This window comes from Ursus maritimus, unplaced genomic scaffold (assembly GCF_017311325.1).
Source record: "Ursus maritimus isolate PB19 unplaced genomic scaffold, ASM1731132v1 scaffold_8, whole genome shotgun sequence".
NCBI classification, from domain to species: domain Eukaryota; kingdom Metazoa; phylum Chordata; class Mammalia; order Carnivora; family Ursidae; genus Ursus; species Ursus maritimus.
In genome coordinates, this window is record NW_024426996.1 from 45,420,444 (window position 1) to 45,433,466 (window position 13,023).

The window sequence follows — 13,023 nt, forward strand, 5'->3', positions numbered from 1 at the left end:
GAATTATGGCACTCATTCTCTCTACTTGTCCTCTTACATCTATAACTCTCTCCTCTCTTCCCCTGTTTATCTTAGTCTGCTTTGCTTACCACAAATTCTTGCATTAGAACAGAGATGAGAAAGAGCTTGAGAGAGATTTTTGCCAGGATTTGGTCATTTTTGTTTTTTATTTTTCTTTTACGGTTGTTTTAGAATTTGGGCATTCTCTGTCTTCAAGTTATGCTGAGGCCACAGTTTTTGTGTACTTGTATTTTTCCCTTTTTGTTGTTCTACATGTTTTTGGAGGAAATATTAGGAATTGAAAACATAACAAACTTATACAAGTTACCTCTAAACCTTGCTTTAGCTTTTCAATTTATTCCTTTATAATTACTTCTTGGACACATTGACTAGTTTAAGTGAATAATGCTTAATTTAAAAAACTGGGTTGTGTTGGGGCGCCTGGGTGGCACAGCGGTTGGGCGTCTGCCTTTGGCTCAGGGCGTGATCCCGGCATTATGGGATCGAGCCCCACATCAGGCTCTTCTGCTATGAGCCTGCTTCTTCCTCTCCCACTCCCCCTGCTTGTGTTCCCTCTCTCGCTGGCTGTCTCTATCTCTGTCAAATAAATAAAGAAAATCTTAAAAAAAAAAAAAACTGGGTTGTGTTCTGGATATATTTTTGTTATTGATACCTAACTTAATGTGATTTTTCCACCAAGAACATACTCAAGTCAAGTTTATTATTCTTGTTACTCAAATGACCTATATATCAGCTTTTTTGTGTTTTTTTATATTTTTATATTAAAAATATCTAACTGAAACTATTAATTTTTCTATTTTTCTTAAGTCATTCAGTTTTTGCTTAATACATAATGAAACTGTTTAGATACATACAAATTTAGGATTTTTATGATTTTTTATTGAATAGAAGTTTTATATTTGGATTTTGTTTACTTAAGTAATACAATCTTTTTCTTTTAAACAAAGTGGCTAGTACAGATAAATTTAAGATAATTATTGTATATATATTTTAAAATCTACTGCTTTTATATTTGTTTTGTTTTTCTAATCTGCTTAATTTGCTCTACACCAGTTTTTATTTTTCCTCTATTCTTTCCCTCATTTGAATTCATCATGTAGTTATAGTTTTATTTTCTCTTTATATTATCTTATTAAATATAATATGATTTATCATGTTTAGTGATTAAAATGGGTATTCTTACTTTATTAGATTTAATCATAAGCCAATAACTTTATCACAATTCAAGGACATTTCAAGCCATTTACCACAGAAATTCTAGTCTTTTTATGATATTATATCCACGTATTTTTATGCTGTACTTTGAAATAACAAAATTATTTTAAGGTGTTTAAAAACAATTACATTTACCAAGAGATTACTCCCTTTGATAGTCTTTTCTTTCTTCATACTGTGTTTCCATTTAGAAAAATATTCCTTTCAGTATTTCTTTCAGTGTAAATCTCATGGCAAAAATTATTTCAGTTTTTATTGAAAATATTTTTATATCACCTTCATTGAATGATATTTTCAATGAATATTTAAACCCATGATAGCTGCTGTTTCCTTTCCAAACTTTATAAATCTCACTCCATTTTCTTCTCAATTCTATTATTTCTGTTGAAAAAAATCACTTTTCAACAACAATGTTGCTGTTTTAGAAATAAACTATTTTTTATCTCTGTTTGTAGGTTTTCTTTGTCTTCGGTTTTCTGCAGTTTCATATAAGTTGCCATACTTTTTTGTTGTGTTTTTGGTATTTGCAGGATTTCTTGAATCTATTTGTTGGAATCTCTGATTGCTTCTGGAAATTCTTTTTTTTTTTTTTAAAGATTTTATTTATTTATTCAACAGGATAGAGACAGCCAGCTAGAGAGGGAACACAAGCAGGGGGAGTGGGAGAGGAAGAAGCAGGCTCATAGCGGAGGAGCCTGATGTGGGGCTCGATCCCATAACGCCCCTGGGATCACGCCCTGAGCCGAAGGCAGACGCTTAACCTCTGTGCCACCCAGGCGCCCCTGCTTCTGGAAAATTCTTGGCCAATATTTCTTCAAATATTTTTTGTGTCTCAATTTCTCTGTGACTCCAATTGCCCACCTTTGACACTTCCCTATGTCCAGTATGTCTCATACACTTTTATATAATTTTCATTGATTCTCTCTGCATTTATTCTCTTTCTTATTACTGACCCCTTTTCTAGTTTCATAATTCTTACTTGTAGTATTTGCATCTGATTTTTAAAGTATTTCAAGTATTTTATCAAATTTGCCATCTTTTCATCATTTTCTTATATATATTAACTGTAATTATTTTAAAGTCTGATAATCACAATATCTAGATCACTTGTGTGACTTTTTAAAAAATTTCTTTATCAGGGCACCTGTGTGGCTCAGTCAGTTAAGCATCTGCCTGCCACTCAGGTCATGATCTTGAGGTCTTGGATCGAGCCCGTATCTGGCTCCCTGCTCAGCAAAGAGCCTGTTTCTCTTCCTTTGCTGCTCCCCCGACTTGTGCTCTCTTTCTATCTGTCTCTCTCTGTGTCAAATAAATAAATAAATAAATCTTTTAAGAAATTTTTCTTTTTCATTTTATCTCCTGCTTTAAGGTGATTTGTCTCAGTTTCATTTACTGTATGTTAATTTTTTATTGAATGTAGATTATATTAAAAATAATGGAGATTTAGATGTGTTATTTCTTTCCAGAGAGGATTTTAATTAAGTTTCGATAGTAGGGTCAAGTAAAGGAAATCGCCTTCATTTGGCTCAAACCGGTGTATTTCCTTTTGTAAAACTTTCCTTTTTCCCAGGGCATAGCCATTTGAAGTCTCTCAACAGATATCCTGAGGTTTGTACTAGGAACCCCTCTCCTTAATGGCCCCAGAGATGCCGGAAATAGCTGAAATCTCTCCATATTATTTTAGACACTTAGCAGCTGATTTATATTTGGTTTCTTAGCATCACACTGTGCATATGCACAATTTAAGAATTAGTAAATACCTTGAGGGGAAATTGCATGTAGAATGTCTGATTGAAGCCTCTGTTGTTCATTTTATTGCAGGGAAGTCTTGGCTGTCTTGACAGCCCTTAACTCCAATTTTGTCTCTCCAGCCCAATGAGACAGATGCAAGTTCTAAGCCACTGTCCTTTTTCAATTCTTATGCCGTAGAACAGCAAATTCACCAAAGGGGAAAAGTAGCCAGTATAATGCAAAGCTTACATTACTGCGTCTACATTCCTTCCAGGAAATTATTGCATCAAATCCTGATTTTGTTAGCTGCTGTGAGATTTTCAATAATTTTTAAAAAAATTTTAAGTAAATCATATAGTCATGTTCATTGAGATGGTTAATTTGATACCAATTATTCATCGTAAGAAGCAGAAATCTGTACTTCCATTTTACTCATCATACTTCACTATTATTCGTTGATACTCTCTTTTCTTCCTGTAAATAAGTTTCCTGAAAGTAGACAGCACCATATCCCTGGTCACTAAAACAATGCCTGAAGCATAAACTTAAAGTTTCACTTACTGTTTGCTGAGTGAATATTTGCTGAATAAAAGCCAGTGTATATAATATTTCTTTATTCCATGTGTAGGTATTTTGACAGTTCTACTTCATCAATTTAGCATTTTAAGTACATTATTACAGATCAAGATATGGACTTTCAAATTCCATGTACATCTGTGAAAATCATCACTTTGTTTAATAGTATAGATTAAACATGTCCTAAGAACCGTGATAATCATACTGTGCATAGTAGCATTTTATCTGTGCACCTCAGAGTATACATAGTGAATGTCTTACTTGTTGAGGTGCTCTTTGCAGGCATTCCTTTCTGTCCAAAATTTCATTAGCATCTTTACTCTTCATTGATGCTATGAAAACTTATACAATCAACTTACTGAGGACTTCTAAATTTAATGGCAAATTGATATTAACGTTGTATAATTCCAGTAAATTTTCAACTACTATATATTGAGTCTTTTTCTATTTCTTAACAACTTTTCAGGTAGAGTCTATGGCTTTCCAAGCAATTTTAGTAATTCATATAGTTTGATCTAATCCAGGAATTAATATCTTAACAGAATTAATGCTATCACTCTCCCAAGACACAGGGCAGACAAATGCCATTAGAGAGGGACTTGGTGGTGTGAGGAAGGGAGGTGTGATCTGCTCTTTTATTCTGTTTAACTCTTCTAGATTCCTAGTGATGGGAATATGCAGGAGATACGAAGAGGAATGGTCTTTATGTTCATTTAGTTGGGTGCAGTTAAAACATTTGTTTTGTTAGTTTTCACTTCATTTCCAGCACACATGAACCGGCCCTTGACATACTTTGAGAGGCAGTTGTATAAATAACAAGTTTTATGGGTAGGAGGGTAGGATTGTTTTTTGTTGTTTGTTCATAGGCATTTTGTACTGTTTACTTCCTTGACATAGGAAATCGAAATGGTTCTATCTTCCATCCTCCTTAGCTCCTTTCATCAACAAGATCATGCTCCTGGTGTACAACTTTCTTGCATCAAAAAACTGGTGAGATCCCTCTAGCCCAGTCAGTTTTTTTTTTTGATGTGAGTTATTCCCACGAGAAATTAAAATATCCTAAACACACTAAAGAGTGGGCATGCAGATACTACACTGCTTTTCTTTCTTTAGATCTCATCGTTCCTTTCTAACTTTCTTATACCCCCGATCAGATACAGCAGCAGGAATAGGTTAAGTCTGCTGCCTAAAGAAATGTTTAACTATAGAACAAGAGGCCCAACTTCCATTTTTCTAAGAAGATATTTCCAATAACTTAATTAAATATATGTATAAATTAAGTTATATTAAAATAGATAAATATATATATTAAAATTGTCGTATGTATGTGTATTAAATACTTGAAATTGGTTATTGGTTACTGATTATTTGAAATATGGTTAGTATGGCTAAGAGAATACATTTTTACTTTAACTTAATTAATTTCTATTTAAATTTCAGTAGGCATATGTACCATGCATAGTAGCATTTTATCTGTTCATCTCAGAGCATACGTAATAAATGACTTAACTGTTGAAGAGCTCTTTGTAGGCATTTTTTTCTATCCAAAACTTGTGTTAGTATCGTTTCTGGCTTTCTGTGTTAGTATCTATTGGCTAAAGTATTAGACTACACTTAAGAACTTATATCCATATGTACCTTTTCATCCATATGTATCCAAATATCTATGTGTCCATGTGTAACCTGTAGAAGGAGATGGTACTAGTTGACATTCCCCTGTTAGCAAGGCCTGGGAAGAAGTATCTGTACCCAAATGTGATCTCTTTGGGATGAAAAACCCTGCTGTCTATTCTCGGGCAAGAAAAACATATTAGTTATGCTTTTTTTCAAATTCTGTGTATTATAATGGTAACATATAAATCAGTGGGGTTATTTCTTTATTTAATGCTTATTCTGTTACAACAGAAAAGACTGTTAAACTTATATTCCAGGATTAGAGATTTTAATTGACCTGAGTTAATTTTTAATTAGCCTTAATTAATTAATCTGAATTAATATACAAAAGTAACCCAGAAGCTACATAATCTGCTAAAGGTATCTTAGAGTAATTTGAATGTGTCATCTAAGAAAGCATGGTTAAAAATAATTATGAAGAAAGTATTTTAAAAATCAGTTTTATTTTATATCTTCTGATTAAAAACTGATTACCCATTTCTACAGTTGGCTGTCTTCAGTTTTGCCTTAGCTATGTGGAAGCTGAGTGTGGAAACTTCACTGATCACACTGCTTTCTTCTTTTTAAATTCTTTTTTGCTTCTTCTTACTGTTCCCTGCATTTTCTTTAAGTTGCTCGGAATGTCCATTCTTCTTATATTCATTCCCACTGAGAGTTTATCTTATATTCTGCTGAGATACTTAAAGCAAAGTACTTAGAACCACAATGCAGAAAGAGGCCTTGCAAATATAATCCAGTGTCCTCTCTACCTGCCTTTCATCTATCAAAAATATAATTTGCTATGATAGTACGTTTTTATCCGCCACTGTTATGCTGTTACAAAAAAGGCGATCTTTTTTCTCCATGTGCATTGAAAAATTAAACGTAGTCTGTGCCCACTTCCTAAATATCATTTAATGAGCCCGAAATGACAATTCCCTTTCAGTCTCTTTTTTTATTTTTGAATGAAATCTGATGTTTTCTTTTTTAAATATCACTCAAATCCTCCCATTGAACAAACTCTGTACTGAGAAAATCATAGAGCTAAGAAAATGTACTTACTCTACCAAGAAGCCCATATTTTAAGTGATTTCAGCCACAAGTATTGTTCACAGTGTGAATCGATAAAAGTGGTGATGAGTCATTACTAAGGAACAATGACAGCTTTCTGTTGTTTTCCTCTTTATTGTATATTTTGAAGCATATAATCTCTAGCTGGTGTTTTAAAATTAATCTGAAATATTTTAGTTCACTTTCAGGATTATTTATTCTTCCTTGTGTTTTAGAGCTGATGTTTAAAGAACTAGATAAAATATCAGCAGTCCTAAGTTATAAAATGGGGTACATAATAACTAAGGAAATACTCATAGTTTGCAAATATATATTTATTAAGTTATTTATTGAATATCTTCATCAATAGCAATGTTCTACATTGGACTCACTAATGTGATTCTTTTTTTGTCCTATCCCAGATGAACTTGATTTCTGTTGCTCATGAAATATTTCAGTGTGGCTTATGCCCTAATGCAAGAGTTAATACTTTTCTAATATTATATATTTGTTTCATGATTGGTTAAGGAAATACTGATATCAGGAAATCAAGATAGATGACTCATATCTAAAACTTTCTCTACTATAAATGTGAAAAGTATGTCCTATAAATAAAAAAGCCCCCATGAATCATTTATTTCTCAGCATAGACAATGTTCAGCCCTAACTATCATGCAATAAAGAGGTGTTCAGTGTTTGTTGATTTATCAGATGAACTGAAAAAAAACTAATTAAATAAGTTTGGTAAGTTGCACTTAATTGCTTATAACTGGCAATAAGTATACTTACATATGGAACTAATAAACCTATTTTTTTTAATTAATTGGCTTTCATAAAATCCATTCTGTAAATCTAGCTAAAACTAGCTTAATTATATGATATTTATTGGCTTCAATTCATTGTCAAAAATAAATAGCAAATAATTAAAGCAAATCATCTCAGAAGTCATCAGCCTAAGTTAAATTATAAAGCCTTCTATAAATCATGTGACCTACTTTTATTTAAGGAATCTAATTGTTGGTTAGCAGATTGAATTACATTGTCATGCACTGCATAGGTCTAGAGACCTATGCTTTTGCATACTAAAACTATTTTTAACAAATCTTATTTACTTTTCTAGCTAAAAAATGTATATATACCATGTAATAAAATCTTTACTTGAAGAAAACCAAACTGTGTAAATATTATTATGCTTTTCTAAGTGTAATTTGTTTTTTAATTGCAAAAGGTAAAATTAAATATTGTTTTAAAATTATATAAGCACTGTTTTTCAAAATACCTCAAGTTTTCCACTGAATTCTTGCTAGCATGGGAAATCTGCCAGATTGGAAGTTTCCAAGGGGACCTGGGGCTGGATAGAGACTTTGACAGGCAGGCTTAGCTATGTGTTAGAGAGGGAGGTGGTCCTACCAGGTTGAGCATAATGTCTGCATTGCAAGAATGATAAATATTTGGCCAGAAATGGGAAGTCAGATAAAATTTAGAAAAGAGAACTGAGTGTTACTAAACATGCCACTTTAGTATAGACACTTTCAATCCACAAGGAGGTTTTTCTGGTTTATTTTGTTTGCATCATCTCTATATAAATCTCTGTGAGATATGATAGGTTTTCTTCTTGAAATGGTTTTCTTCTTGTCTATGTTGTGAACTCTTTACATTCACTCTTCAACAAGTATTTGCTAAATTAATAAAAGAAACCTTTGTATTTTATTTGGTGGGACAGGGGGAATAAAATGAACTATGTGAAAATATTTTTCATAGCAAACAAAAAATCATAATCCAATATGGTGGTATTTCAAGTATTCATAAATCGTGTCATTTGATAAACATGTAAAAGGCTGATATGCGCTACACCTTTTGATAGACTATAAAAATACTGATATACAGTATACACCATTTAAGACTCACTGTGCAAAACACAACAGACGAAATCCATAGTGACATCTATACAATATACTCTGTGGAATTTAGATAAAAATACACCCAAGTCTGGGGCCAACAAAAACAACCTAAAGGAATGTTGTTAACAGGGGAGAAAGAAGTAAGAACAAACATTTATGACGCTCCTCATAAGAATCAGACCTGAAGGTGGATGTTTTATAGATATTATCTCCTTTAATCCTCATAACCAGGCTTCAAGTCCCATTGTGTGCTAAACATACTTATACTGGTTCACAATAGCTACTTAGATACTGTCCCAACTCTGCATTCAGTAACTTCACATTTGTATCCTTAAACCAGTCATTGTGGGAATATTGGATATCGACAAAAGCTACAAATCATGGCTTCCCCCTGACCCACTATGGGAGTAAGGCTGTTAAACAGTTACCAGCACACCACTGATAGGCATTAGGTAGAACTGCATGATATTTAGGTTCTAATATCCATTCAGATTCTAAAATCCTATCATATTGCAGAGAGCAAACTATCTAGCAAATTTTATTGAATTAACTTCCTTAATTTTAATGAAGGATTTAAATATTTATAACATTTTTAGGTTGTACATTAAAACGTTTTTAGGGATGCCTGGGTGACTCAGTTGGTTAAGCATCCAACTCTTGATTTCAGCTCAGGTCATGATCTTAGGGTCCTGGGATCAAGCCTCGAGTCAGTCTCCATACTCAGCATGCAGTCTGCTTGGAATTATCCCTCTCCCTCTGCCCCTTCTCTTGCTCATGCTCTCTCTCTCTCTCTCCCTCTATAATTAAAAAAAAATGTTTTCAGTTAAAAATGCTAACTTTTACACACGTAATTGATTTGTGAACTGAAAAGACATTTGTGTTTTTGTAATGGTGATGTTTCTTCATTTCCTAATGAGGAATATTTTATTATTTAAATGGTAAATGTTATTTGTGAAGATTTATTTAAAGCTAAGATTTATTTAACACAACCTATGATCATATCTTTGACCATTCTTTGTGTTGGTATTTTGCAGTAAGGCCCACAGTAATTGAAACTGATGTTTATGTAAACAGCATTGGACCAGTTGATCCCATAAATATGGTGAGTAATGAATATTAAAAATAATTGTCTGCCATAGAGTTCTTGTGTATATACCTCAATAATAGAATGGTTATGTGACAAATTCTGATAGCTTATCATGAAAGAGTTCAGGGCGACTGTGAAATGACGGTGTGCCAGGTTCAGGGACTAAAGCTAAAATATCCCATATCTAAGAATGTGTTGCCCCTTACTCCAATGTGCTGTGGTTGGTAGGAACTATGCTAGGGCATGAAAAATTATCACCTGATTCATCAAGAGTAGATCCCTGAAGAAATCTAGAGAGAGATAACCAGAAGGACTGAGGGGAAAATAGAGAAGGAAAAGGACTTATTGGCAGAGGGGGAGCATGCTCAACCTGATAAGATCAGAGGAACTTCTAGCGGTTTCATGACATTGGAACATAAAGTGCAAGTAAGGAAGTAAGGCTGACAGAATGCTTATGGCCCTTATTAAGGAGGGTCTTCCCAGTCATAATAGGAAGCTGTGTGTTGTATGAACTGTATCCCCTTATATTAGAGAAATGACTGGAAGCTTTTCATCAGGAGGTTTTCACAGGTGAATTTATATTTTTAATAGATCACTCTTTCAACAATGTAGATAGACAAGACCATTAAGAGGGTTAGAGATAACAGTTAAGAAGTTGCTGTAGTCTGGGTAATAGATCTTCTATTCTGAGGTAATCCCAAATTCATGTTCTGAGGTACTGGAGTTCAGGGCTTCAACATATGAATTTTAGGGGGACACGATTCAGCCCATAACACCATCGAAAGATAATTCTCGAAATTTTGCTGATTTTCTCTCTTACCTCATTTATTCATTAGCACAACTGTCAAATCACCCCCTTATTACATGCCTTAACCACTTTTTTATGAACAGCTATCATGCCTAACAATTGCCTGTGTCTGCTGATTCCTACAGTATTACTGTCAGCCTCTGTTTTTCTCTTACTTAATATGACGTTCACATGATTGTCATTAACTTTCACAGCTGCCTGCATTGACTACTGTACTGACAGCATTTTGGCCACACCATAACTGACATCTTTGTCTCATTGCAAATGAATATGAATTGGCTGTGGAAATAAGTTGAGTATGAGAATCTGAAATGAGGAGCTCTCAGGAGAGTTAGAGCCAGAGCAAATATTTGTCAGAAATTAGCTAAACCTCTTAGAGATGGGAACAATAGTCTTAAAGAGAATAAAAAAGGAGTAAATATCAGACCTTAAGGAACACATACATTTAAGGACCTCAAAGATAAAGCTGAGGTGGTAAAAGAATCAGCAAGGTTGGCAAGAAAATGGAAGTAAAACAATGGCAAAGAAACCAAGGAAAAAGAGAGTTCCAATACGTTTTTGAGTATTGGCTCTGCCCCAATTGAATTCCTAAACAAACCACTGATTTTTGTAAAGATAAATATTCTATATACCTGTGTGTATTAATTTAACATTATGCAAGTATAAAATTTTATAAAGTGATACATTACTAAAATGCTAATTTTCTCCTAAGGAGATTCTTAAAATGCTTAGTTTCCAATTAACCAATGCTTAAAGAAGATAAGCCCGTTAGAGCTTATGGACATCTACATTTTCTGAATTGCATATATTTTGTCTTGGGCTCTTGTTTTTAATTTGAATGAATTCATTTTAAAAAATGTGGTCATTAAAGAGAAATAGCATTCAAGGCTGTATTAGTATTCCAGAGATACTTTGACAAGGATGGCTACTGAGAAGCTTCCATGATGATCTTCCTGCATAAAAGTTTCATGGTATTAAGGATTTAGTTTTCCCAGTAGGACAAACTACACACTTGTAACCTTGGCCAGTGATAGTTTTTTAAAAAGCTAATTAAATGAAATTGCTATTAAAACTGGTGATACTAAAGCATATACAAGAGAAAAAGACATAGAATACTTGATAGTGTTCATTAAAAGAGAAACATTGTCATACTGGGGATTAATAAGGAGCAGTTTACATAGACGACTTTTAACTAAACAATGCAGGAAAATTAGATTTCAGTTTTCATAAAATGAACAAAATTGCTTTGAATATGAGTGTAATCAAGCAAGCAGATTTGAGTGTAATTAAGCAACCAAGAGGATAGGTTTTTTCCCCCCTTAATGATTCATACAATTTAAGTTACTGGTAAGGAACAAAATTAATATATTAGCTTAATGGTTTTATTTTTTTTTAATTAGCCAAAATCTGGCTTCATGAAAAATGGTTATTTATTTTTAAGCTTGGCTACGTAAAGTAATATCTCTTTAGATTACTGATAAGACCTAAAACAACGTTATTTTATAATAAGATATGTTTTTCCTCGCTTTTTTTCAGGGTCAGATTAATGACTTCAATCTTGGTGTCACTACCAAAAAATAGGATGTTCAATTATTGAACACTGAATAAATGTATAATTTAGTCAATAAATAGATTAATTCTATAGTTTACATTTTGAGAATTTAAATTCAAAATGAGTAAGAGATGCACTAATGAAGACTGAACAAAATAATTTAGATAAAGGCTGTTCAACTATGTATGCTATAATTAAAACTCTGAGTTACATATGAGCACTGAGTAATGTATAGAATTGCTGAATCACTAGATTATACACCTGAAAGTAATATAACACTGTATCTTAACTATACTGGAATTAAAACTTTAAAAAACTTAATGATAAAAAAAATCTTAAATATAAACAGAACAAAAATATATAATCAGAACTGAAGGCAAAAAAAAATGTTAATAGAGGTTATTAGTCTGGGATTAAAATGTTTTTTAACCTCTTAATTTTGGGGGCTTTCGAGAAGTTTTATGATTTTACTCTTTTGGGTAAGCGTCTCAGGATAATAAAACAATAGCAGCTTACCCTCTGACTAGCTACTACAACATTCAAGGGGCATAGCAATTCTCTGAATCAAGTCAAAATCAATAACACATCTAGGGAATCCAAGATGAAATTATGGGTAACCTACAGGAAGCTAAAGACAAGGGGAATAAGGGGGCACCTGGGTGGCTCAGCTGGTTAAGAGTCTGACTTCAGCTCAGGTCATGATCTTGGGGTCCTGAGATTGAGCCCCAAGGCAGGCTCCCTGCTCAGCAGGGAGTCTGCTTCTCCCTCTCCCTCTGTGCCTCCTGCCTCGTGCTCTCTCTCTCCCTCCCTCTGTCTCTCCCTCAAATAAATAAAAATCCTTATATATAAAAAACACATAGGGGAGTAAGTACAGAAACAGTGATAGATGAAAATTCCTGGTATAACTTGGAGCGAAAGGCCAAGCAGGCTCTGCACGAGGTGGTAGAAATGGACTGGGCAATTGCGTAGGCATGCACCATGACCTCCCTAGAAGACACACTGACCATTGTCACTGCAGACCACTCCCATGTCTTCATCTTTGGCAGGTACACCCCCCTGGCAACTCTATCTTTGGTCTGGCCCCCACAGTGAGTGATACAGACAAGAAGCCCTTCACTGCCATCCTGTATGGCAATGGGCCTGGCTATAAGGTGGTAGGTCATTAGCAAGAGAATGTCTCCATGGTGGGCTATGCTCACAGCAATTACCAGGTTCAGTCTCCCGTGCCTCTGAGCCATGAGACCTATGACAGGAAGGACGCAGCAGTCTTCACCAAGGGTCCCATGGCATACTTGCTGCGTGGCATCCAGAGCAGAACTACATTCCTTCATGTGATAGCTCATGTGGCCTGCATCAGTGCCAACCATGACCACTGTGCCTTGGCCAGCTTGGCAGCTAGCCCTTCCCCAGGCCCCCTATTTCTCCAGCT

At 34.1% G+C, this 13,023-nt stretch overlaps 1 protein-coding gene across 1 annotated transcript in view; it reads left to right on the forward strand.

Moving 5' to 3' along the window:
* The window catches only part of GABRG1 (gamma-aminobutyric acid type A receptor subunit gamma1), a 74,265-nt gene that overhangs the window by 20,458 nt on the left and 40,784 nt on the right, over window positions 1–13,023 (forward strand). The window contains exon 3 of the mRNA XM_008701439.1: window positions 9,182–9,249. Coding sequence (XP_008699661.1) covers window positions 9,182–9,249 — 68 coding nt within the window. The remainder of the gene's footprint in view (window positions 1–9,181; window positions 9,250–13,023) is intronic.